This window comes from Neoarius graeffei, chromosome 5 (genome assembly GCF_027579695.1).
Source record: "Neoarius graeffei isolate fNeoGra1 chromosome 5, fNeoGra1.pri, whole genome shotgun sequence".
Lineage (NCBI taxonomy): Eukaryota > Metazoa > Chordata > Actinopteri > Siluriformes > Ariidae > Neoarius > Neoarius graeffei.
The window spans coordinates 74,499,826-74,524,878 of NC_083573.1; the positions used below are offsets into that span (position 1 = coordinate 74,499,826).

At 40.3% G+C, this 25,053-nt stretch overlaps 1 protein-coding gene across 2 annotated transcripts in view; it reads left to right on the forward strand.

The window, feature by feature from the left end:
• The window catches only part of prune (prune exopolyphosphatase), a 57,569-nt gene that overhangs the window by 15,559 nt on the left and 16,957 nt on the right, over positions 1-25,053 (forward strand). For both annotated transcript variants that reach the window (XR_009654765.1, XM_060922376.1), the window contains exons 2-3: positions 18,678-18,782; positions 18,949-19,142. Coding sequence is in view for 1 of the 2 variants with exons in the window: in XM_060922376.1 (XP_060778359.1) it covers positions 18,678-18,782; positions 18,949-19,142 (299 nt within the window). In the remaining variant the exon portion in view is untranslated. The remainder of the gene's footprint in view (positions 1-18,677; positions 18,783-18,948; positions 19,143-25,053) is intronic.

Here is a 25,053-nt window from a genome sequence, read left to right on the forward strand (position 1 = left end):
CGGGAAATCCAAATGTCAAGTTTTTTCAGAGGCGGACCAATTTGCCTCAGATGGCTTGATTTCAACTGAATTTTTCTGATATTGCGCAAGGTAAAAAAAAATTGCAGAGAATGCAGAATGTTACAGATATTTGACCAAAGTTTAATATAAAATAGGAGAATTACATTGATCTTGCTCCTGAATTTACCCATGATATGCACTTTGCACTCTCTCTGTGGATTTGTTTTATTATTAATTTATTGGGATAACGATATAGTATGTGAATGAGCAGATTTTTTGCTGTTTATTAGACAAGCACTTGCAAATTTTTATTTTCTGCATAACTGATTCTGATACATTTGAATGGAATGCATCTCATCTCATTATCTCTAGCCGCTTTATCCTGTTCTGCAGGGTCGCAGGCAGTGTTGGGCACGTTACTTTCAAAAAGTAATTAGTTATAGTTACTAGTTACTTTTCCCAAAAAGTAATTGAGTTAGTAACGGAGTTACTTTGTCATAAAAGTAACTAATTACCAGGGAAAGTAATTATTCCGTTACATTTTGTTCCCCCTCAAAAAAAATCAAATTCAATTAGTGTAATCATAATAAAAGTGAATGTTAAATGTGTTTAATGACTGAAATGGACACTTAACAGAACCAATTAGTAATGTTATCTACACTATATTAATATTTTTGTGGGACAATGTGAGATAAGACATCTATCAAATGTACTAATATATTTTTCTAGTTATTAAAATTATGTTACTAATTACTGGCCACTGACGAGGACAAACACTTTGTTCCTCGACATAATGTGCATTGCACGTAAACACTCTTGCCTTTTATTTCAAGTAATGAAAAGTAATGGCTGTATTTCCAATGTGAAAGCGCAGTGCTGGGCTGACCGCTCGCCATCGCTGGGTCTTCCGATTGAAGGAGCGCGCAGTAGTGCAGTAGGCGTGGCCTACCTACGTATCTATGTTGTCCAAATCTACTCTGATTGGCTTACTGTGCCATTGTCTCGTGTCTCCCCGCCCCACACGAAAGCAGAGTAAAGAAAGGCTGAATGAGCAGCGTGCCAGATGAAAACAGCTTTAATAAAGTAACGCATAGCATTTTATTGTAAGTAACGGGAACGGCGTTATAACGATGTAAAAAGTAATTAGTTAGATTACTCGTTACTAAAAAAAGTAACGCCGTTAGTAACGCCGTTTATTTCTAACGCCGTTATTCCCATCACTGGTCGCAGGCAAGCTGGAGCCTATCCCAGCTGACTACGGGCGAAAGGCGGGGTACACCCTGGACAAGTCACCAGGTCATCACAGGGCTGACACATAGACACAGACAACCTGAATGGAATACGTTATAAATGTAATATTTCATCATATGAAGTTACTTTTACTTAAGTAAAATTTTTACTTACTGTACCCACCTCTATTTAGGAGTGAGTTTGAGGTTTTTTTTTTTGTTTGTTTGTTTGTTTTTTACAATGAAGATACGAGCGGCACGGTGGTGTAGTGGTTAGCGCTGTCGCCTCACAGCAAGAAGGTCCTGGGTTCAAGCCCCGTGGCCGAGGAGGGCCTTTCTGTGCGGGGTTTGCATGTTCTCCCCGTGTGTGCGTGGGTTTCCTCCAGGTGCTCCGGTTTCCCCCACAGTCCAAAGACATGCAGGTTAGGTTAACTGGTGGCTGTAAATTGACCGTAGGTGTGAATGTGAATGGTTGTCTGTGTCTATGTGTCAGCCCTGTGATGACCTGGCGACTTGTCCAGGGTGTACCCCGCCTTTCGCCCGTAGTCAGCTGGGATAGGCTCCAGCTTGCCTGCGACCCTGTAGAACAGGATAAAGTGGCTAGAGATAATGAGACAATGAAGATACAGTGCCCTCCACAATTATTGGCACCCCTCGTTAAGATATGTTCTTAGGCTTCTAATAAATTCATTTTAAAAAATAATAATAATATAGGACAACAGTGCAAAAAAAGAGAAAAATCCAACCTTTATTTCAAGTGCATTTATTCAGTGGGAAAAAAAATCCCACATTAAGAAATAATTATTTTTACATGAAATCATGTGTGCCACAATTATTGGCACCCCTGATGTTAATAAGTACAACTCCCTTTTGCCAACAAAACAGCACTTAATATTCTCTTATTTCACAAGATGGGAGAATACAGAGAGAGGGATATTCGACCATTCCTCTTTACACAATCTCTCTAAATCATCCAGATTCCTGGGTCCTCTCCTATGCACTCTCCTTCAGCTCACCCTACAGGTTTTCAATTGGGTTGAGGTCTGGGGACTGAGATGGCCATGGGAGGAGCTTGATTTTGTGTCTGGTGAACCATTTTTGTGTAGATTTGGCCACATCTTTAGGGTCATTATCTTGCTGAAAGACCCAGTGACGACCCATCTTCAGCTTTCGGGCAGAGGCCACCAGATTTTGATTTAAACTGTCCTGGTATTTCAAAGAGTTCATGATGCCATGCACCCTAACAAGGTTCCCGGGGCCTTTGGAAGAGAAACAGGCCCACAGCATCACCGATCCTCCCCCATACTTCACAGTGGGCATGAGGTGCTTTTCCGCATACTCATCTTTTGTGATGTATTAGAGTGTTTGTTGCCAAAAAGCTCTATCTTGGTCTCTTCTGACCAAAGCACACGGTCCCAGTTGAAGTCCCAGTACCGCTTAGCGAACTCCAGACATTTATGTTTCTGCTTGTAAGTGAGAAAAGGCTTTTTCCGTGCATGCCTCCCAAACAGCTTGTTGGCATGTAGATAGTGCCTGATGGTTGTTATGGAGACTTTGTGACCCCAAGATGCTACACTTTGATGCAATTCTCTAACAGTGAGCTTTGGAGAACTTTTTACTTCTCTTACCATCCTCCTCACTGTGCGTGGTGGCAAGATAAACTTGCATCCTTGTCCAGGCTTGTTTGCCACTGTTCCAGTTGTTTTAAACAACTTCTTGATTATTCCTCTGACAGTAGATATGGGCAGATGTAGGCGAGTGGCTATTTTCTTGTAGCCATTGCCTGACTTAGGAAGGTTGACACACATCTGCCTTACTTGAATGGTGTGTTCTCTTGTCTTTCCCATGTTGAAGCGTGGATAAGAGAAATAGGCCTCTGTGTCACATCAACTTGTATTCGGTTGAATACAATACAAATATATTTAAGATAAGGGGTGGCTTTTTTTGTGTGTGGGGGGGTGGTAAATGTCCGCTCATTTTGAATTTGATGCCTGCAACACATTCCAAAAAATTGTGACAGGGGAAACAAAAGACTGGGAAAGTTGTGGAATGCTTAAAAAAATTCTCCACCTTTTTGGAACATTCTACAGGTACAACAGGTTAACTGGTAATTGGAAAGGTTCAGTCATTCACAAGCAAGGATGGGGTGAGGTTCACCACTTTGTGAAAAACTGCATGGGTAAATAGTCCAACAGTTTAAAGGAGAAAGTTTAGGGCGGCACGGTGGTGTAGTGGTTAGCACTGTCGCCTCACAGCAAGAAGGTTCCGGGTTCGAACCCAGCGGCTGGCGAGGGCCTTCTTGTGTGGAGTTTGCATGTTCTCCCTGTGTCTGCGTGGGTTTCCTCCAGGTTCTCCGGTTTCCCCCACAGTCATGCAGTTAGGCTGATGTGGGGCGGCCTTGGGCTGAGGTGCCCTTGAGCAAGGTACCTGACCCCTGACTGCTCCCCGGGCGCTCTGGTGTGTCTGCCCACTGCTCTGAGTGTGTGTGTGTGTGTGTGTTCACTGCTTCAGATGAGTTAAATGCAGAGGATGAATTTCACTGTGCTTGAAGTGTGCATGTGACAAATAAAGGTTTCTTCTTCTTCTAAAAATGAAATAATTTTTAAACATACTTTATTTCTTAATTAACGTTATTCAACTATGTTTTCAGTTTTAGTAACCTTGTGACTCGTATTGGCAACTAATTGCAATTAAATATTATACTTATCGGCCTGTTCGGTTTTTGGCCATGTTGAATGTAGGTCGTTTGGTCCACGGCAGGCGTCACTTATCCGCGCGATCTTCACGAGACTTCGAAACCTGAAGTGTCAGTCAGGTGTCAGTGCTGCCATTTTGAAAACTGTTTTCCAAACGAAATATTGCACAAAAATGAGTTTAAATGACGATTACTGCCTACTTTTTTCAAACTTTCCTGATTGCTATCAAAATAAACAAAACTTCCGGCTTGATTACGTCAGCATTCGAAAGAGGGCGTGCGCGTCTTTTGACAACGTTGGCAGATATTGGTCGCTTTGATTTCCCCTGTACATTTTACTTCCGTCCTACGATGTCTCGCACAGGTCTCAACGAATCTCATTTGCGGCCATTGCTTTGGCATATGGACTGATATATTACAGAGCATATTTCAAACACTCATAACTTGCTATAGTAGTGACAAAATAGTGATCAAAAATGATTCCTATATTTAATAAAAATGAGGAATAGAATTTTGATGATAAAAACAATTTGCCTTCAGTTCTCCTTTAAGAATAATGTTTCTCAACGTACAATTACAAGAAATTTAGGGATTTCATCATCAGCAATCTGTAATATCATCAAAACATTCAGAGAATCCAGAGAAATCTCTCCACATACGTAAGTGGCAAGGCAGAAAGCTAACATTAAATGCCTGTGACTTTCAATTCATCAGGCAGCACTGTATTAAAAACCAACATGATTATATAAAGGATATTACTGCGTGGGCTCTGGAACGCTTCAGGAAAAACCTTGTCAGTAAACAGTTTGTCGCTGCATCTACCATGAAAAGCAAAAACCATAAATCGACAACATCCAGAAACTCCACCAAATTCTCTGGGCCTGAGCTTATCTGAGATGGACTGGCATAAAGTGGAAAAGTGTGCTGTGGTCTGATGAGTGCATGTTTCCAACTGTTTTTGGAAATCGGGGATGTTGTATCCTCCGGGCTAAAGAGGAAAAGGACCACCCAGTTGTTAAGCAGAAAGTTCAAAAGCCAGCATCTGTGATGGTATGTGGGTTTGTTAGTGCCCATGACATGGGTAACTTGTACATCTGTGAAGGCACCATTAATGCTGAAAGGTGCATGCAGATTTTGGATCAACGCATGCTGCCATCCAGATTACGTCTTTTTCAGGGACCTCTCTGCTTATTCCAGCAATGCAATGCTGCCAAGCCATATTTTGCATGTGTTACATCAGCGTTGCTTCATAGTACAAATGTGTGGGTGCTAAACTGGTCTGCCTGCCTCCCACTGAAAATGTGTGGTGCATTATGAAGTGCAAAATATGACAACAGAGACCTCACATTGTTGAGCAACTGGAGTCATATGTCCAGCAAGAATGGGAAAGAATTTCATGTTCAAAACTTAAATGAGTAGTGTCCTCAATTCCTAAATGCTTCCCAAGTGTTGTTAAAAGAAATGATATAACCCAGTGGTAAACCTGCCCCTGTCCCAACATTTTTGGAACGTGTTGCAGGCATCAAATTCAGAATGAGTTACAAGTAGGGTTGCAAAATTCCAGGAATTTTTAAAGTTGGAAACTTTCCATGGGAATTAACAGGAATTTATGGGAATTAACAGGAATTATTGGGAATAAACTGGGAATTATCAAAAGTTGAAGGTTGGGAACATAAATATAGTTGGTAGAAAAAAATATTGTAGCATAATCTTGGCTAAAACTATCAGATTTGATGTGAGTACAGTTGAGTATAATTTGCTATTCCTCAATCACAGGGACATAGCACACTACTTCCTGTAGAGCTATTGAGGCCACACCCCCTACATGCATTGTGCATTCCTCCATCACATGCACAATGATTTCTAGAATTCTGAACTACTAAAGAGCAATTCTGGCGTTATGGACGTGACACTTGAACTCAAAATGGCAACAAATGACCCAGTGCATGTTTTATTGTCTCCCAGTATTTAAACAGGTGTTGCATATTTTAAGGCTGTACCATACTGGAGAAGTGATAGAACAAGAACAATTCCCATAGTACATCTAGGGCATGCCAGAAAATGCCAATAAAAGATGCGTTATGGATGTGACAGAAAAAGTATCACTTTTCTTGGGTGACTGTACATTTTTATCAAACTCTGTGAAATTGTAAACCTAATGTCGAAATGGAGATATCCATTTGATAGAGGGGTCCAAGGTGAATATTAAAAAAATCTTTGTTTAAAATATTTTGTATTTCATGCAGAGTTTCGGAAGGAAAAGTCAGCGTTATGGATGTGACGAAATTCCGTTATGGATGTGACGCGTCTGAAATAGACATGGCGTATGTTTAGAAAATCAGCAATTTAACCACCATAACCCTTTGAAAAACTCTCTAAATATCAGCTAAAACTATCAAAGTTCTTAAATAATATTTAGGATGGCTATTGTTTTGCTGTTTTGTGGATTTTAGCATACATTTCTGTGGCTTGTGGCAATAATATAGAATTGTACATGATCAAAGTTGATTTTAGCTTGGGTTTTACATTATAAGAAAGAAAGACTGACAGTGACATATTAGGTTGGTTACAAATTGGTTCAACTTATTCACATCTGTAAAATACAGGCCTAAGTGATATCTCTGGGAGTGGTTTTGATGTATTACATGTTGCTTTATTTTTGCATGGTGAGGTTGACATTTACATGGAATTGCCCAAAAGCAACTTTTTTGAGCCCACAACACAGATACAGACTATTGAACCATTTGAGCCAAAGGACTACATACAGTCAAGTACGTTTTGATGATATGAGGTAGATGATATTTGATTTACAGTGTTAAAGTTTAACTAGCAAAATCAAAATCTATTGCTAGCTTACTGGTAAACCAGATGTGCTAAATGTAAGCTAGCTAGCACCATTTAATTAAAGAAGTTAGCTTATCATGGTGTTAGCTACCACAAAATGTGATGCTGTTTCTTCTGCCTCCTGCTAGACGGTTTTATGTAACTACACAAGATTTCATCAATTTTAAATGTTTTGAAGACCTTTCCATTAGTTCAGCTTGCTATCTACATATTTGCATTTTTTGTCATCTTATTTAACAGAAAAATACCACATACGCCATCCAGTGTGTGGAAGCAAAATTCCCAAAATTCCCTAACTAAAGTTTCCATGGAAAGTTTCTGGAAATTTACCCGAAATATACCGGAAATTTTCCGCCCCTTTGCAACCCTAGTTACAAGAGACAATAAAATGCATCAGCTTGAACATTAAATATCTTTTTATTGTGTTCCATTGAATATAGATTGAAAAGGATTTGCAAATCATTGAATTCTATTTGTATTTGCGTTTTATACAGCATCCCAACATTTTTGGAATTGGGGTTGTATTTAATTGTAGAAAGGAAACTGATTTTACTTTGGAAAGGAAGGAAATCTTATGTACATTTAAGTAACCTGACATTTGGAGAAACGTTTTCTCTTCATGTTTAAATTTTTTTTTTTTCTATGCAAGTTCATTGAAGTGTTGCCATAAGGACCTTTCTCTTCAGGTATCATATGTAACGTCTTATTAGCTGGGTGGCAGCAACTTTGCCCTCATATCTACACAGTATATTTAATATCGTGAATCAGACTGAATCTCGAGTTGGGTGAATTGTTACATGTCTAGGGACCAATAAATTTTGACTACTAATTTTAGATTGACACCCCCCCCCCCCCCCCCCCCCCCCAAACTGTTTCTTAAGCACGCTCTTACATCAGTGGCCAATTCTCGTCAAGTCTCACACAAGTTGGAGGTATGGCCATCCCAGTGACTCTCTTGCCATTGCGCCAGTGGGATTTCAAAAGTCCCTTCTTGTGCTGGACCCTCCTCAAGTCACATGGAGGAGGAAGAGCTACATATTGAATTGCAAAACATCATTTTCTGTATCATATTGTTTTGAATCAAATCATGTTATATTACACTGCATTTCAATGGGGTGAATCAGATCGCATTAGTCGTTGCTTCATAAGAATCTTTAATGTATCAGAACATTGTCGGTGCATCATGATCTATACCGCATTGGCGTCAGTGATGGAGATATATGTCCCTACTGCTGAGGAGATGCTGCACTGATGTGACTATCAAGTCAAATTAAGTCAAGTCAAGTTTATTTGTATCGCACTTTTAACAATAAACATTGTCGCAAAGCAGCTTTACAGTATTTGAACGACTTAAAATATGAGCTAATTTTATCCCTAATCTATCCCCAATGAGCACGCCTGTGGCGATGGTGGCAAGGAAAAACTCCCTCAGACGACATGAGGAAGAAACCTCGAGAGGAACCAGACTCAAAAGGGAGCCCATCCTCATCCGGGCAACAACAGACAACAAGACTATAACATTAACAGTCCTAGTCAGCCTCGTTGATGCTATAAACCCCCCACCGACGGAAACCGCAGTCCCAAAGTCAGCAAGTCAACTGCAGTCCCCAGCCACAAAAGCACCACCACCGCAAGAGTCCGGAGCGTCCTCCAGGCGCGACCCCCAACTGTCCACATGGGGCCGCCCTCCACAGGAGCGATGCGATGAGACTCCAACCAGACACAGGGCACCAGAATGGATCAAGCAGGTCCGAGGAGCAGAAGAGGTCAGCATCTCGATCCCAGGACCGACATGTAACTCAGAGGGACAGATTTTTTTTTTTGGGGGGGGGAAAGAAGAGAAAACACAGGTTGTTAGGTATGCCCAGTGTCACCTGAATAAGTAGGAACAGTATACATATTGCACTGAGTACAAGCAGGGACTCCGGCAAGACTAACTATGACAGCATAACTGAAAGGGGAGAGCCAGAAGGTAACACAGGCATGAGGGAGCCCCGGGACATAAAGCAGCAGCCACTACACCGTCAACAAACTCGAGTGAGCAAGTGAGTGGGGGACTGACAGCATCCATACATCCCAGTTTACCAAAACACTATGTCTGAGGACCCTCTAGATCTACTCCTTTACCTCATAAACACCATTAACAAAAGGCTTGACTAAACAGATATGTTTTCAGCCTAGACTTAAACACTGAGACTGTCTGATTCCTGAACACTACTTGGAAGGCTGTTCCAAGTAGTGGAAGTATCAGTATGATCATGTTTGTGATGTGTTCTTTAATAGTTTATTCAATACAGCATAGGCTTAGCTAGCGAGCCATGCATCAGTGTTTTACACGGCCAGTTCTCAAAAAACACGGCCACAAATCCCCAACACGGCCTATAAACTTTATACAAACCCATGCTAACCAAAGTTTTGTGAAATTTTGTTGTTTTGTGAAGTAATTTTGTGCATTTCTGTGGACAATTTTGTTGACAGTCAGCGGTTTCCTGGGGCGTGTTCAGCGCACGTACTTTCCATATATGGAAGTTAAAATGAGAAAATCAAATTTGCTGCCAAAAATGTAGCGTTCTTATTGGTCAGACTTCGAAACGAGCCTGGAATTGGAAGCAAAATACGAGTTTTGAGAGCTTTTCTGGCGAAGCTCAGCAGGTTTAGAATGAGGTAGGTCATGTATTTAGATAAATATCTTCGAGCATGAAAACATATTGACAGAAACTTTACACTTACCCAGGCTTTTGTCTAAACGGGGGAACAGGGGCGCTGCGCCCTCTTACTCTCAGCGTGCGCCCCCTTACCGACTCCATGAAAACATCCCAGCAACACTACGTGACAATGTGTCTGATCATCAAATACGTTATAATTGCTCCAAAAATATTCCAATCATAGTAGATACACCGCCAGACGGTGCAAAAACAATCCGAATTGGCGTTTTCCAGACTGAGGCGCCATGTTGTTTAGTTGTTTACTTGTCGTGGCTGCTCTCGCGAGATTTGACATGGGTTACATACAAGGTCAGCTGACTTGTAGAGCGAGATTTCTCGAGACTGAATGACCTTTCACCCACCGGCGCGGGAGCTTTTGACAGAAGTAGTTCGCGAGTTGTTTTTGTTGACACTTGGGCATTTAAAGATGTCATCCCGCGGCACGAAGCGGAAGAAAGCCAAAGACTGTCCGGGGCAGAAGATGATTACTTCTTTCTTTTTCAATGTTAACAGACAATTTGTTACAATTTCCCTCTCAGATACTCAGAATGTCCCATTGGAGCATTTTTCAAAGGCTTTGCACAGCGGGGGGGGGACAACCGGCACCAACTCCCCCCCAGCTTCGCTCCCTCGCCATGGTGAGCGCCCTCATACGAAATTTCATTCATCTCATCTCATTATCTCTAGCCGCTTTATCCTTCTACAGGGTCGCAGGCAAGCTGGAGCCTATCCCAGCTGACTACGGGCGAAAGGCGGGGTACACCCTGGACAAGTCGCCAGGTCATCACAGGGCTGACACATAGACACAGACAACCATTCACATTCACACCTACGGTCAATTTAGAGTCACCAGTTAACCTAACCTGCATGTCTTTGGACTGTGGGGGAAACCGGAGCACCCGGAGGAAACCCACGCGGACACGGGGAGAACATGCAAACTCCGCACAGAAAGGCCCTCGCTGGCCACGGGGCTCGAACCCGGACCTTCTTGCTGTGAGGCGACAGCGCTAACCACTACACCACCGTGCCGCCCATACTAAATTTTTCTAGAAAAAAACCCTGCTTCCCTATGTGCCCACTGCCAAATAATATTATAGTTTTTAAATGACCTAAATTAGATGAAACATAAAACTTGTCCCCTTCCTCAGTCACACAGACTCGGCGCGCTGAGAGCCCACTTCTGCATTCATAAAAGACTGTTCCCATGGTAACGGCATGATAATCACTTTCAGTTTTGATTGGTTTCTCTTTCGCCAAGATTTACATTATCTTAAATAGTACTTAAATGGTATTGTTTACAGTATTTACATTTCAGGTAACTAGTAACTACAGAAAAATTTCCTTTCATTTGTAACTTAATTTCGCTTATTTTGAACTCCTGTTTATTGCACTTTTTAACAGAATCAAAATGATAACTAACATTTTGTGATGTAACATTTGCATTCTGCATATTTCGTAAAATCAGAACTTGTCAAAGGTATCTATTATTTTCAGTTGTATATATTTCTTAATATTAATCTTCAGAGTCGGCTGAATCTCATTTATCTTTGCTGTATATAGTAAAGATGTATTCTGTGTAATAGGACTTGATTGCAGCAACTTGTATTTTGTTTTTTTTTTTGTCTTAAGTGCACTAGAAATTATAATTTAAGGTTTCTGCTTTTATTGCAGGAATTTGTAGAAGATTTTATTGATAATTACAGTGATTTTGTAAAGTTCTGGTTAAGGAATAAGAAACTAAATTTAAACTTTGCTATAACATGTATTTTATTAAGTTTGTAAATAAAATTTGCGTTAAATGCCTAATAAAATGTAACCCACACACACACCCCACCCCCAGGTCGCGACCAAGTTACACTCCCTACTTTCAGAAAAACGCTCCCAACCTTCCCAGTCCTGGCTAAGCCCCTGCAATACAGTTATGTCACAATTGCTTGTGCATTGATTTAATTCCCATGTCTGTTCCATGTGGGTATCGGTAGACTGCTGTACTGTACAGTTGTACGACGGTCGACTTTTGCTTATCGCACAGGTATGCAACAACCAACTGATGCTGTGGTCTCAGTCACATTTAGCATTTTCTCATGGAAATGCATCTCTAGTTATTATTGAGTTCTTCTATTGATTCTCTTGTTTTACTGGTTACTTGAAATGAATGGGTTTAACCGAAGTCTCAGTAATTCAAAAACAAGGCTATAAATAATGTCAGTGTCAGTTTGAACTTAATGTCTTCTAATTGGCTTTAATACATAGCCAGAATGTAATTGTGTACATTTAAATAATGAGCCTAACATGTGAATAGTTGCGTTGCGTTCGTGAACAAATCTGAACTGTGTGAGTCCATTGACTTGATTTTACAGCTTCTGAACTCCTGTTTTAAAGTAACACCTTTGTTTTATACGAATGAATAGTGGTTATTTCTCGTGCATTTCAAAGGTGTGCCTGCTGGTGATTTATTTACACAGGCTTAACAGAAAGCATTCGTATTGTGAAATCAGTTGTGAGTACAGCAAATAGACAGCCAGATGTTAGTGGAGAAGAATATCTTATCTGTATTTCTTATTTAAAAGCTTTTTGACAACTGGATGGTTTCTATGCACTTAAAAAAAAAAACACCATGTCCAAAAGTTTGTGGACACCTGACCATTATACTTGTGCTTGTTTAATCTCATTAGCTTTAGTGCCCCGAATGTTATAATAGCCTCCAATCTCCTGGGAAGGCTTTCCACTAGATTTTGGAGCATGGCTGTGGGGATTTTTATTCATTCAGCCACGAGCGTTTATAAGGTCAGGCACTGACATCTGGGTTAAGATTACAGTGAACGTTCCAATTAATCCCAAAGATGTTCCGTGGGGTTGAGGTCAGGGCTCTGTTCAGGCCATTCAGGTTCTTCCACATCAACCTTGGCAATTCTGTCTTCATGGACCTTGTTTTGTGCACAGGAGCATTGTCGTGCAAAGGACTCCTTAGTTCCAGTGAAGGGAAACCGTAATGCTACAACATTCAAAGACAAGTGTTTTCTTTCCACAATTGGTCTGGGGTCCACAAACCTTTGGCCAGATAGTGCATGTTACTCAGTCAGTGCGTTTACATGCACATAGAGAAAATTGAATTTCTGCCGTTGCTCGACTGAAATCGAAGTTTTAAATGCCATGGAAACACCTTAGCTAGGCTGAAATCGAACCGAACTTGACTTCTCGTAATCGAGCTACACGACCTAGATTATGCGATTGTAGCCGAGCTACTTAGTGCATGTATACCCTATCGAGCTACTTACTTCAGCACTGCCCCTTCCGGAAGTGACGAGACCATAAGCGGGAAACACAACAGCCTCAGTCGGCATGACAACGGCATGAATCTTTTCTTTTTGTGGCATTGTTTGCACTGTTAAAATGTAGCTCACTTACTGTATCACCAAATACATCTGTACTGCTGTTGCATAGCTGTGAATTGTGTACATAAGTCATTGTATTTGTGTGTGTATGTGTATATATATATATATATATATATATATATATATATATATATATGTGTGTGTGTGTATATATATATATAGTGTGTGTATATATATATAATGTGTGTGTGTGTGTGTGTGTATATATGTGTGTGTGTGTGTATATATATATATATATATATATATATATATATATGTATGTGTATATATATATGTATATGTATGTGTGTGTGTATATATATATATATATATATATATATATATATATATATATATATATATATATATAGTGTGTGTGTGTATGTATATATATATATATATATATATATATATATATATATATATATATATATATACACACACACACACACACACACACAAAATATATATATATATATATATATATATATATATATATATTAGTGTGTGTATATATATGTATGTCCAACATCTGAAGAATGTCAATAAAAACAAAACAATTTAACTTTGTGTGTTTATTAAGACATAAGTTAAATTGTAAGCAAAAAAAAATATTTTTTGTAAGCAAAAAATGGACTTTAGAAAAATATACAATTGTGCAAAATAAGTTGTCTTACAAAACAGTGGTCTGCGCAGGACAGTTTGTAGCCATACAGTCTGTTAGAGCAAGCCTAACAGCTTGAGCACGGAACTTGTGAACACGGAACTGCCAGTGTTGCCAGATTGGGCGGTTTTAAGTACATTTTGGCGGATTTGAACATGCTTTGGGCTGGAAAACGTCAGCAGTATCTGGCAACACTGCTGATAACTTTGTTTGTACTCTTGAATAGCTCTTCTTCATGACGACAACCGGAAGTGTACCAACACGATGGGGCGTGTAGCACCACCTGTGGCTCGGGTGCACAATGTACCTCACACAATAGCTCGATTTCCTTGTGTGCATGTAGGATTGGATTTCTCTGGCACCCCTGCTGGGACCCTTTGCTCGATTACCGACAGTAGCTCGATTTGGATGTGCATGTAAACGCACTGACTGTTTGCATATCATGTGTTTATGTTTATTCAGTGTTCTATTTTAAAAGTGCCTCTCAAGTTTAATGATCTGAAATGCAGTTTACAAAATTAATTTGTTTGCATGGTGATCACAGTACAATTTGAAATACAACCATGTTTCCCCCCCAAAAAAGTTGGGACTCTATGTAAACTAAAATAAAAACAGAATGTTATGATTTGCAAATCATGGAAACCCTACATGTGGAAATAGTACAAAGAAAACACATCAAATGTTGAAACTGAGATCTTTTTTTTTTTTTAAATATATGTTCATTTTTAATTTAGTGCCAGTAACATGTTTCAAAAAAAAATTTGGGAGGGGGCAAAAAAAGATTGGAACAGTTGTGTAATGGTGTAGGTTTAAAAAAAAAAAAACACCACCACCCTAATTCAGTTAATTGGCAACTCAGAAGTAAAGATGGGGAGGAGTTCACCGCTTTGTGAAAGACTGTGTGGGCAAACAGTGCAACAATTTAAGAATAACATTCCTCAATGTAAACTTGTAAAGAATTTGGGGATCACGTTATCTGTGGTACATAATATCATTAAAACATTCAGAGAATCTGGAGAAATCTCTGTATGCAAGAGACAAGGCTGAAAACAGACACTGGATGCCTGTGATCTTCAGCCCCTCAGGAGACACTGCAAAAAATTTTTGAAAATTTCATCTTTTTTGGTGCAATCTGGTGACTTCTGGAGCTAAAATTGAGCCTTAAAAAGAAATGAAAGTATTAATTTTAAGTGTGAATTATATTTTATTAGGCATTTAACACATTTTATTTACTAACTTAATAAAATGTTATAGCAAAGTTTAAATTTAGTTTCTTATTCATTAACCAGAACTTTACAAATCACTGTAATTATCAATAAAATCCTCTACAAATTCCTGCAATAAAAGCAGAAACCTTAAATTATAATTTCTAGTGCACTTAAGACACAAAACAAAATACAAATTGCTGCAATCAAGTCCTGTTCACAGAATACATCTTTACTATATACAACAAAGATAAATGAGATTCAGCCGACTCTGAAGATTAATATTAAGAAATATATACAACTGAAAATAATAGATACCTTTGACAAGTTCTGATTTTATGAAATGTGCAGAATGCAAATGTTACATCACAAAATGTTAGGAATCATTTTAATTCTGTTAAAAAGTGCAATAAGCAGGAGTTAAAAATAAGTGAAATTAAGTTACAAATGAAAGGAAAATTTACTGTAATTACTAGTTACCTGAAATGTAAATACTGTAAACAATACCAAAAAAACCAATAATAATGGTAGTTTATGAAAGTACTATTTAAGATAACGTAAATCTTGGCGAAAGAGAAACCAATCAAAACCGAAAGTGATTATCATGCCGTTACCATGGGAACAGTCTTTTATGAATGCAGAAGTGGGCTCTCAGCGCGCCAAGTCTGTGTGACTGAGGAAGGGGACAAGTTTTATGTTTCATCTAATTTAGGTCATTTTAAAAACTATAATATTATTTGGCAGTGGGCACATAGGGAAGTGTAAAGTATAAAGTTTGTCAGTATGTTTATCAGGCTTGTATGATAAAACTCGCAAAGATATTTATCTAAATACATGACCTACTAATTCTAAACCTGCCGAGCTTCACCGGAGAAGCTCTCAAAACTCGTAGTATTTTGCTTCCATTCAAGCCTCGTTTCGAAGTCTGACCAATAAGAATGCTAAGTTTTTAGCGGTAAATTTGATTTTCTCAATTTAACGTCCGGCGGCACGGTGGTGTAGTGGTTAGCGCTGTCGCCTCACAGCAAGAAGGTCCTGGGTTCGAGCCCCGGGGCCGGCGAGGGCCTTTCTGTGTGGAGTTTGCATGTTCTCCCCGTGTCCGCGTGGGTTTCCTCCGGGTGCTCCGGTTTCCCCCACAGTCCAAAGACATGCAGGTTAGGTTAACTGGTGACTCTAAATTGACCGTAGGTGTGAATGTGAGTGTGAATGGTTGTCTGTGTCTATGTGTCAGCCCTGTGATGACCTGGCGACTTGTCCAGGGTGTACCCCGCCTTTCGCCCGTAGTCAGCTGGGATAGGCTCCAGCTTGCCTGCGACCCTGTAGAACAGGATAAAGCGACTAGAGATAATGAGATGAGAGATGAGATGAATTTAACGTCCATATGTAGAAAGCACGTGTGCCGGACATGCCCCAGGAAACCGCTGACTGTCTACAAAAACGTCCACAGAAATGCACAAAATTACTTCACAAAACAACAAAATTTCACAAAACTTTTGTTAGCATGGGTTAGTATAAAATTTTATAGGCCGTGTTTGGGGATTTGTGGCCGTGTTTTTTGAGAATTGGCCGTGTAAAACACTGCTGCATGGCTCACTAGCTAAGCCTATGACTATCAGGCTTGTTATCAGCAAACGGTTCAAAAGCCAGCATCTCTGATGGTATGGGGGGGCATTAGTGCACATGACGTGGGTAGCTTGCACATCTAGGAAGGCATCATGAATGCTGAATGATGTATACAGGTTTTGGAGCGACATGCTGCTATCCAGACAACATCTTTTTCAGGGAAGTCTGAATTTTGCACATATTACAACTCCATGGCTCTGTAGTAAAAGAGTCCAGGTGCTAAACTGGCCTGTCTGCAGAACAGACCTGTCTCCCGTTGAAAACATTAGGCATGTTATGAAGCGCAAAATACAACAGAGGAAGACCCCGAACTGTTGAGCAACTGAAATTGTATGTCAGGCAAGAATGGGGCAACATTTCTCTTTCAAAGCTACAGCAATTGGTCTCCTCAGTTCCTAAATGTTTAGAGTGTTGTTAAAAGTAGAGGTGAGGCATCACAGTGGTAAACGTGCCCCTGTCCCAAATTTTTGAAACGCGTTGCTGGCATCAAAACTTTAAAATTTCTCAGTTTCAACATTTGATATATTGTCTTTGTACTATTTTCAATGGAATATAGGATTTCCATGATTTGCAAATCATCATGTTCTGATTTTTATTTACATTTTACACAGCGTCCCAAATTTTTTGGAATTGGGATTGTAAAACTATGAAAGTTTTGGTCAAACAAGACACCAACCAGTAACCCAGCGCTCTGACCCCATTTTCCTAACAAGCTGGGATACACGAAGAAAAGGATTTCACTGTGCTGTAATGTATTTGACAAATAAAGGCTGCTGCTTCTTTTTCTGGTGGCTGGTTTTACCTTGTACATGTTGGCTAATGAAAGTGGGAATATCTAGACTCTTTGCAATTCAGTTTAATTTTGATTCAGGGTGCAAATAAGTGATCTATACTGTATAATCTTGTTTTTAAAACATATTTTGATCATAATGGCATTAAATGTAATTCCATGTACTTTTTCATCTGTTTAAAAAAAAAAATGGATATGCCGATATAAACATCTGACATTTTGTGCATTTATACTCTGTTTCAAGAGAGATTTGCAGTACATCAAATAAATAATTTCCCCTGTTCTAACAGCTTTTAAAGTGCATATCACAGGTAAATTCAGGAGCAAGATCAATGTAATTCTCCTATTTTATATTAAACTTTGGTCAAATATCTGCCACATTTTGCATTTTGTGCAATTTTTTTACATTGCGCAATACCAGAAAAATTCAGTTGAAATCAAGCCATTTGAAGCGAATTGGTCCGCCTCTGAAAAAACTTAGCATTTGGATTTCCCGGCAAACATTGATTTTCGTGACGTCACGTGCGGGACGCCTCCTTCTGAATCCTACGTCAGCGCTGGTTTGTTTATGAGAAAATGACCATATTATTTACATTCCCGGTGTTGTCTCCGTCCTCTTCACTACTTGAATCATCATCAAATCCAAACAGATGAAGCCCCAATTCTGACATCTCATTCTATTCTTCATCCAAAGGTGAAGTAACATTGCGCTCAGGTGACAATTCCATATTTCAATGCAAAATCGCTAGCTGCTAAACTTGGTCTACACAGGCTGTGCACTGAAACCGTGCAAGCTCCCATAGCCTGCTGGCGCTTCCGCAGGTGACGTCACGAATCTGGCTCCAGACTCCCTTGGGATTTTTCCACACGTGTTTTATTTTATTTTTTTTCTGCTGTAGACAGATGGCCTTGTGCAAAATTACCCTTCTGGATGAGTGTGTAAAGGGACATTCTTTCATATACTGTATATTAATTTAAAAAAAAAAAAAACTAAATTGATCCAGAATATGCACTTTAAGAGTTTAAGCCACCAGTAATGGACGTTGCATTATCAGTATAAAATCCAGTTTGCTAAGGTGTAACTGAACACCCCCAGATTCATTAGATTACTTAGTAGGAATCCGTTGGTTGCCAAATACAGTCCAACATGCAGAACAAGGCCATTGTGTCAGAGTATGAGTCGTGAACACACTTTTTTTTTTTTTTTTCTAAGAAACTAAAACTCGACAGATATGTGATTACGTGTAATGGCATATAGAGAGAGCCCGTTCTCTTACAAAACAGAGTTCACGTGGACGTATGGCAATCAGACCTAATCACATTTTATTTGTAAGAAGAAGAAAACATCGAACAGTAGCTTTCCTAACACCATTAACCCTCACTGTCGAGGTTACCGGTTAGGCTCAGTGTGTAGAAGACAAAATGCATTCCTTCCTTCCAGCCTATAATTAGTGTGACCGTGAGATGGAAGTGAGCATGAGTGCATTACCATCAGCGTCAGAGAGATTAAATTTAGAGTTGATTCATTCTTCGATGCTCTCTTTTTAGGGTCACATGAACAGCTCTGAGCAGCTCCATATTGTGCTGGGGAATGAGGCATGTGATATCGACTCCATGGTATCAGCCCTCACGTTTGCCTATTTTCTGTCAAAGGTAAGAACTCCAGTAATTTATACAGTGCCTTGTTTTAGTTTCACATATCAGTTTTATCAGTCTTGGTTTGGAATGCTTGGCATTTCCATATTGATAGCAAAATTATGAACAATTTTTCCATAATGAAACTGGGGAATTATTGAAGTCTTCATTGTTTGGTTCCTAGACCTTTGACTCCGGGAAAGCAGTAGTGCCTGTGCTGAACATCCCACGAGCAGAATTTCCCTTGCGCTCTGACAATACTTTCCTGCTGAGAGAGAGCGGCCTGTCCCAAGACTACCTGCTTTTTAGGGATGAGGTGGATTTGCACAGTCTGCAAAATCTGGCCATCACGTTAGTGGACCACAACGTTCTGCCCGAGTATGTTTCTTCACTTCAGAGTTGATATGTTTGCGTTTATGTTTACATGTATTTTTGAAAATTATTTCATACAGCACTCTCTCAAAAGTACTAAAATTGGGTCTGAAAGGACCCTTCAGGGTATATCTTTGTACCGTTAGTGAGATGAAAATAATTTAGACGTTCTTTATTAAGGTCTTTAAATGACGACGACTTATTAGTTTTGAAGCATATTATTCAGAAACTAATACAGATATTTAGTCGCTGCCTCAAAGCGGAGCTCCTGATGAGTGTATGAGCAAAATATTTGCAACGGCACAAAATCAACCTGAATAGAATAGAATAATAATAATATTGTATATGAACCATCAAATTGTGTAGTGTAGTGCATTCACATCAATAAATTGCTGCAGTGTCTTGTGACAGTGTTTTTCAATAAAATTCTTCTTGCATTTATATCCGTTTATCACCCTTACATGACAGAAACTATCAACTGTCCAACAAGCTAGTGGATTAATAAAACTGTTTTAAATAGTTTTATAGAGAAGTCGTGAATATTTTATGCAAAACATTTTTAGTAAATAATCTTGGGGGTTTGTTTTGTTTTTGTTTGTCTGGGGGGGGTAAAGCAAATTTAAAAATAAGTGCTGGATTAAAAACCCATCTGTCTTGTAAAGGAAGAAAGAAAGCACAACTTTATTCATCACACACTTGTGAAATTCCTCTCTGCATTTAACCCATCTGAAGCAGTGAACACACACATGCACGCACACACATACCCAGAGCAGTGGGCAGCCATGCTAACAGCGCCCGGGGAGCAGTTGGGAGCCCAAAGCCGTCCCATACTAACCTCACTGCATGTCTTTGAACTGTGAGGGGAAACCGGAGCACCCGGAGGAAACCCACGCAGACACGAGGAGAACATGCAGACTCTGCACAGAAAGGCCCCCGCCGGCCGCTGGGCTCAAACCCAGAACCTTCTAGCTGTGAGGCAACCGTGCTAACCACTACACCACTGTGCCGCCCACGGTGGTGTAATTTATAAATAACGATACAAATTTCATTGTCCAGTGGTCAAGTGTTTGAGATACGTTGCCTTGCACTTATGATCAGGTACCGCATGGTGGTACACATTCATCGTTCGTACAGACATCGTCCGGTCCAAAGCCATCAAAAGTCAGTTCGATGCATTTCTCTTAAGAATGGGGCTCAGCACATGCGCAGGCAGCTTCGCTACTAATTTGTAATGTGTGTAGTTTTACAACCCCGATTCCAAAAAAGTTGGGACAAAGTACAAATTGTAAATAAAAACGGAATGTAATAATTTACAAATCTCAAAAACTGATATTGTATTCACAATAGAACATAGACAACATATCAAATGTCGAAAGTGAGACATTTTGAAATTTCATGCCAAATATTGGCTCATTTGAAAATTTCATGACAGCAACACATCTCAAAAAAGTTGGGACAGGGGCAATAAGAGGCTGGAAAAGTTAAAGGTACAAAAAAGGAACAGCTGGAAGACCAAATTGCAACTCATTAGGTCAATTAGCAATAGGTCATTAACATGACTGGGTATAAAAAGAGCATCTTGGAGTGGCAGCGGCTCTCAGAAGTAAAGATGGGAAGAGGATCACCAATCCCCCTAATTCTGCACCGACAAATAGTGGAGCAATATCAGAAAGGAGTTCGACAGTGTAAAATTGCAAAGAGTTTGAACATATCATCTACAGTGCGTACCGTATTTTCTGGACTATAAGCCGCTACTTTTTTCCTAGGTTTTGAACCGTGCGGCTTATACAAAGGTGCGGCTATTCTGTGGATTTTTCTTCCACCGCTAGGGGCGCTCTAACCGGAAGTAGAATCAAAAATAAGATTGACGAAAAATCAATGCAAAGAAGAATTAACAGATCTTTAGCAGATAGAACACGCACGACAAATTACTAACTGGTACGGTAATTATTTTCAAATCCTCGCCCCTTCATCATGGAAACTACACGAAGAAGTTCGTATGATGCAAGTTTTAAGTTGAAGGCCATCGAGCTTGCTATCCAGGAAGGAAACCGCGCTGCTGCACGCAAGCTTAGCATCAATGAATCTATGGTGAGACGTTGGAGGCGGCAGCGGGAAGAGCTCGTGCAATGCCAAAAGTCGAGAAAAGCTTTCAGAGGATATAAAAGCAGGTGGCCTGAACTTGAAAATGTCCTGGAGGACTGGGTGAACACACAGAGAGCAGGTGGCCGAGGTGTATCCACTATACAGATCCGACTGAAAGCCGAAACAATCGCCCGCGAAATGAATATTGAAGATTTCAAAGCTGGGCCGTCATGGTGTTTCAGATTTATGAGACGTAAAAACCTGTCCATTAGGGCACGGACCACTCTGTCAGCAACTCCCCCCTGACTATCAGGAAAAAATTGAAAACTTCCACAAATTCGTTGAAACAAAGATACAAGAAAACTCCATCGGACCAGACGACATCATAAATATGGATGAAGTCCCTTTGACGTTTGATCTGCCACTGACCAAGACTGTTAACAAGACAGGTGCATCATCCGTGTTGTTGAAAACAACAGGCCATGAGAAGACGCACTTCACCTGCGTTCTGGCATGCACGGCATCCGGACAAAAACTTCCACCAATGGTGATTTTTAAGCGCGTAACTATGCTGAAAGAACAACTCCCGAAAGGCATAGTGGTCAAAGTTAACACCAAAGGGTGGATGATGGAAGGCCTAATGAATGAATGGTTAACGGAGTGCTACGGTAAGCGCCCGGGAGGATTTTTTCACCAGAAAAAAGCACTGCTTGTTTTGGATAGCATGAGGGCCCACATAACAGATTCTGTGAAAGCAGCGATCAAGAAAACAAACTCCATTCCAGCTGTGATTCCTGGAGGTACAGCAAAGTATTTGCAGCCACTTGACATCTGTGTGAATCGGGCATTTAAAGCTGCACTCCGGGTTGAGTGGGAGACTTGGATGACAAGTGGTGAGAAGTCTTTCACAAAAACTGGCCGCATGCGAAAAGCATCCTTTTCTGATGTCTGTCAGTGGATCCTAACAGCGTGGAGTGCTGTGAAAGAATCCACCATCACCAACGGGTTCCGAAAGGCTGGACTGCTACGCGAAGAGAGCGGCGCACCTTCAGAGCTAACTTCACCGGAGGATGACAGTGACACGGAGAGCGAGACTGATGGAGACAGATGTGACGAAGCGCTTCTGAGGCTGTTCAACTCCGACACTGAAGAAGATGGCTTCATGGGTTTCAGCGAAGATGATTAAAGTGACTTGTGGTTTCAAACACAGGAGAAATGAAGGTAGATAAATACCGGTTATTTTCTCTTGGTTCTGTTCCGTTTTAATCAGCAAAGTTGCTGCCGTGTTAAAAGGCACTGTTCGGAAAGAATCTGTTCAGGTACATACATGTACATTTACAGTACAAAATCGTTCTGTACATGCAGTAAATATCAACATAGATATCTGCGGCTTATAGCCCGGTGCGGCTTGTATCTCTTTTTTTTTAATTTTTTTTTTAAAAATAGAGCGGGTGCGGCTTATATACAGGTGCGCTCTATAGTCCAGAAAATACGGTAATATCATCAAAAGATTCAGAGAATCTGGAAGAATCTCTGTGCGTAAGGGCCAAGGCCAGAAAACCATACTGGGTGCCCGTGATCTTCGGGCCCTTAGATGGTACTGCATCACATACAGGCATGCTTCTGTATTGGAAATCACAAAATGGGCTCAGGAATATTTCCAGAGAACATTATCTGTGAACACAATTCACCGTGCCATCCGCCGTTGCCAGCGCAACGGCGCTTTGAACTCTATAGTTCAAAGAAGAAGCCGTATCTAAACGTGATCCAGAAGCGCAGACGTCTTCTCTGGGCCAAGGCTCATTTAAAATGGACTGTGGCAAAGTGGAAAACTGTTCTGTGGTCAGATGAATCAAAATTTGAAGTTCTTTATGGAAATCAGGGACGCCGTGTTATTCGGACTAAAGAGGAGAAGGACGACCCAAGTTGTTATCAGCGCTCAGTTCAGAAGCCTGCATCTCTGATGGTATGGGGTTGCATTAGTGCGTGTGGCATGGGCAGCTTACACATCTGGAAAGACACCATCAATGCTGAAAGGTATATCCAGGTTCTAGAGCAACATGTGCTCCCATCCATACAACGTCTCTTTCAGGGAAGACCTTGCATTTTCCAACATGACAATGCCAATCCACATACTGCATCAATTACAGCATCATGGCTGCGTAGAAGAAGGGTCCGGGTACTGAATTGGCCAGCCTGCAGTCCAGATCTTTCACCCATAGAAAACATTTGGCGCATCATAAAACGGAAGATACGACAAAAAAGAACTAAGACAGTCGAGCAACTAGAATCCTACATTAGACAAGAATGGGTTAATATTCCTATCCCTAAACTTGAGCAACTTGTCTCCTCAGTCCCCAGACGTTTACAGACTGTTGTAAAGAGAAAAGGGGATGTCTCACAGTGGTAAACATGGTCTTGTCCCAACTTTTTTGAGATGTGTTTTTGTCATGAAATTTAAAATCACCTAATTTTTCTCTTTAAATGATACGTTTTCTCCGTTTAAACATTTGATATGTCATCTATGTTCTATTCTGAATAAAATATGGAATTTTGAAACTTCCACATCATTGCATTCCATTTTTATTTACAATTTGTACTTTGTCCCAACTTTCTTGGAATCGGGGCTGTATTTAAATGTATGTTTGCGGTGTTAAGTTGTAGATAATTGGATCTTAAGGATAGCTGCTGTACCTTTTGAGGGCACATTTACATTGTTTAAGGAAAAAAAAATATACTGGTACCTGCATCTTTACTTTTGAGGCAGCTGACAGTTGAAGTAGTAATACAATCAAAACCTAAAGCTCTTGAAGAAGCTGACATTAATATAGTGCTGAAAGGCCAATTTTCCACCAGTTGACCAGAAACAAATGCCAGACATAAAAAGGAAAAGTGAACCATAACTTAAATAAGTATTAGTAGTTAGTTCATATTGAAAGTTAAAAAGGCTTGAAATATTGTCACTAGTTAGAACCAGCTATAATCTCTCAAACCACAGCACTGTCAAGTCAAGTTTATTTGTATAGCGCTTTTAACAATAGACATTGTCGCAAAGCAGCTTTACAGAATTTGAATGACTTACAACACGAGCTAATTTTATCCCTAATCGATCCCCAATGAGTAAGCCTGTGGCGACGGTGGCAAGGAAAAACTCCCTCAGACGACATGAGGAAGAAACCTCGAGAGGAACCAGACTCAAAAGGGAACCCATCCTCATTTGGGCAACAACAGACAACATGACTATAACATTAACAGTTTTAACATAAAGTCAGTTTTGTTGATGTTATAACTCTTCATTGATGGAAATTTGAGTGCTAAACTGTTCATGACAACTGCAGTCCTAAAGTTAGCAAGTCAACTGTAGTCCTCAGCCATAAAAGCATTACTGTAAGTGTCCAGAGCATCTTCCAAGTGTGACTTTCAACTGTCCATATGGGGCCGTCCTCCACAGGGGCAATGCGATGAGACTCCAACCAGACATAGGGCATCCATCAGGATGGATCAGGCAGGTCCGATCTCAGGACCGACATGTAACTCAGAGGGACAGATTTTTTTTGGGGGGGGGGGGAGAAAAGAGAGAGAAAACACAGGTTGTTAGGTATGCCCAATGTCACCTCAATAAGTAGGAACAGTATACATATTGCACTGAGTACAAGCAGGGACTCCGGCAAGACTAACTATGACAGCATAACTAAAAGGGGAGAGCCAGAAGGTAACACAGGCATGAGGGAGCCCCAGGACATAAAGCAGCAGCCACTACGCCATCAACAAACTCGAGTGACCAAGCGAGTGGGGACTGACAACATCCATACATCCCAGTTTACCAAAATAC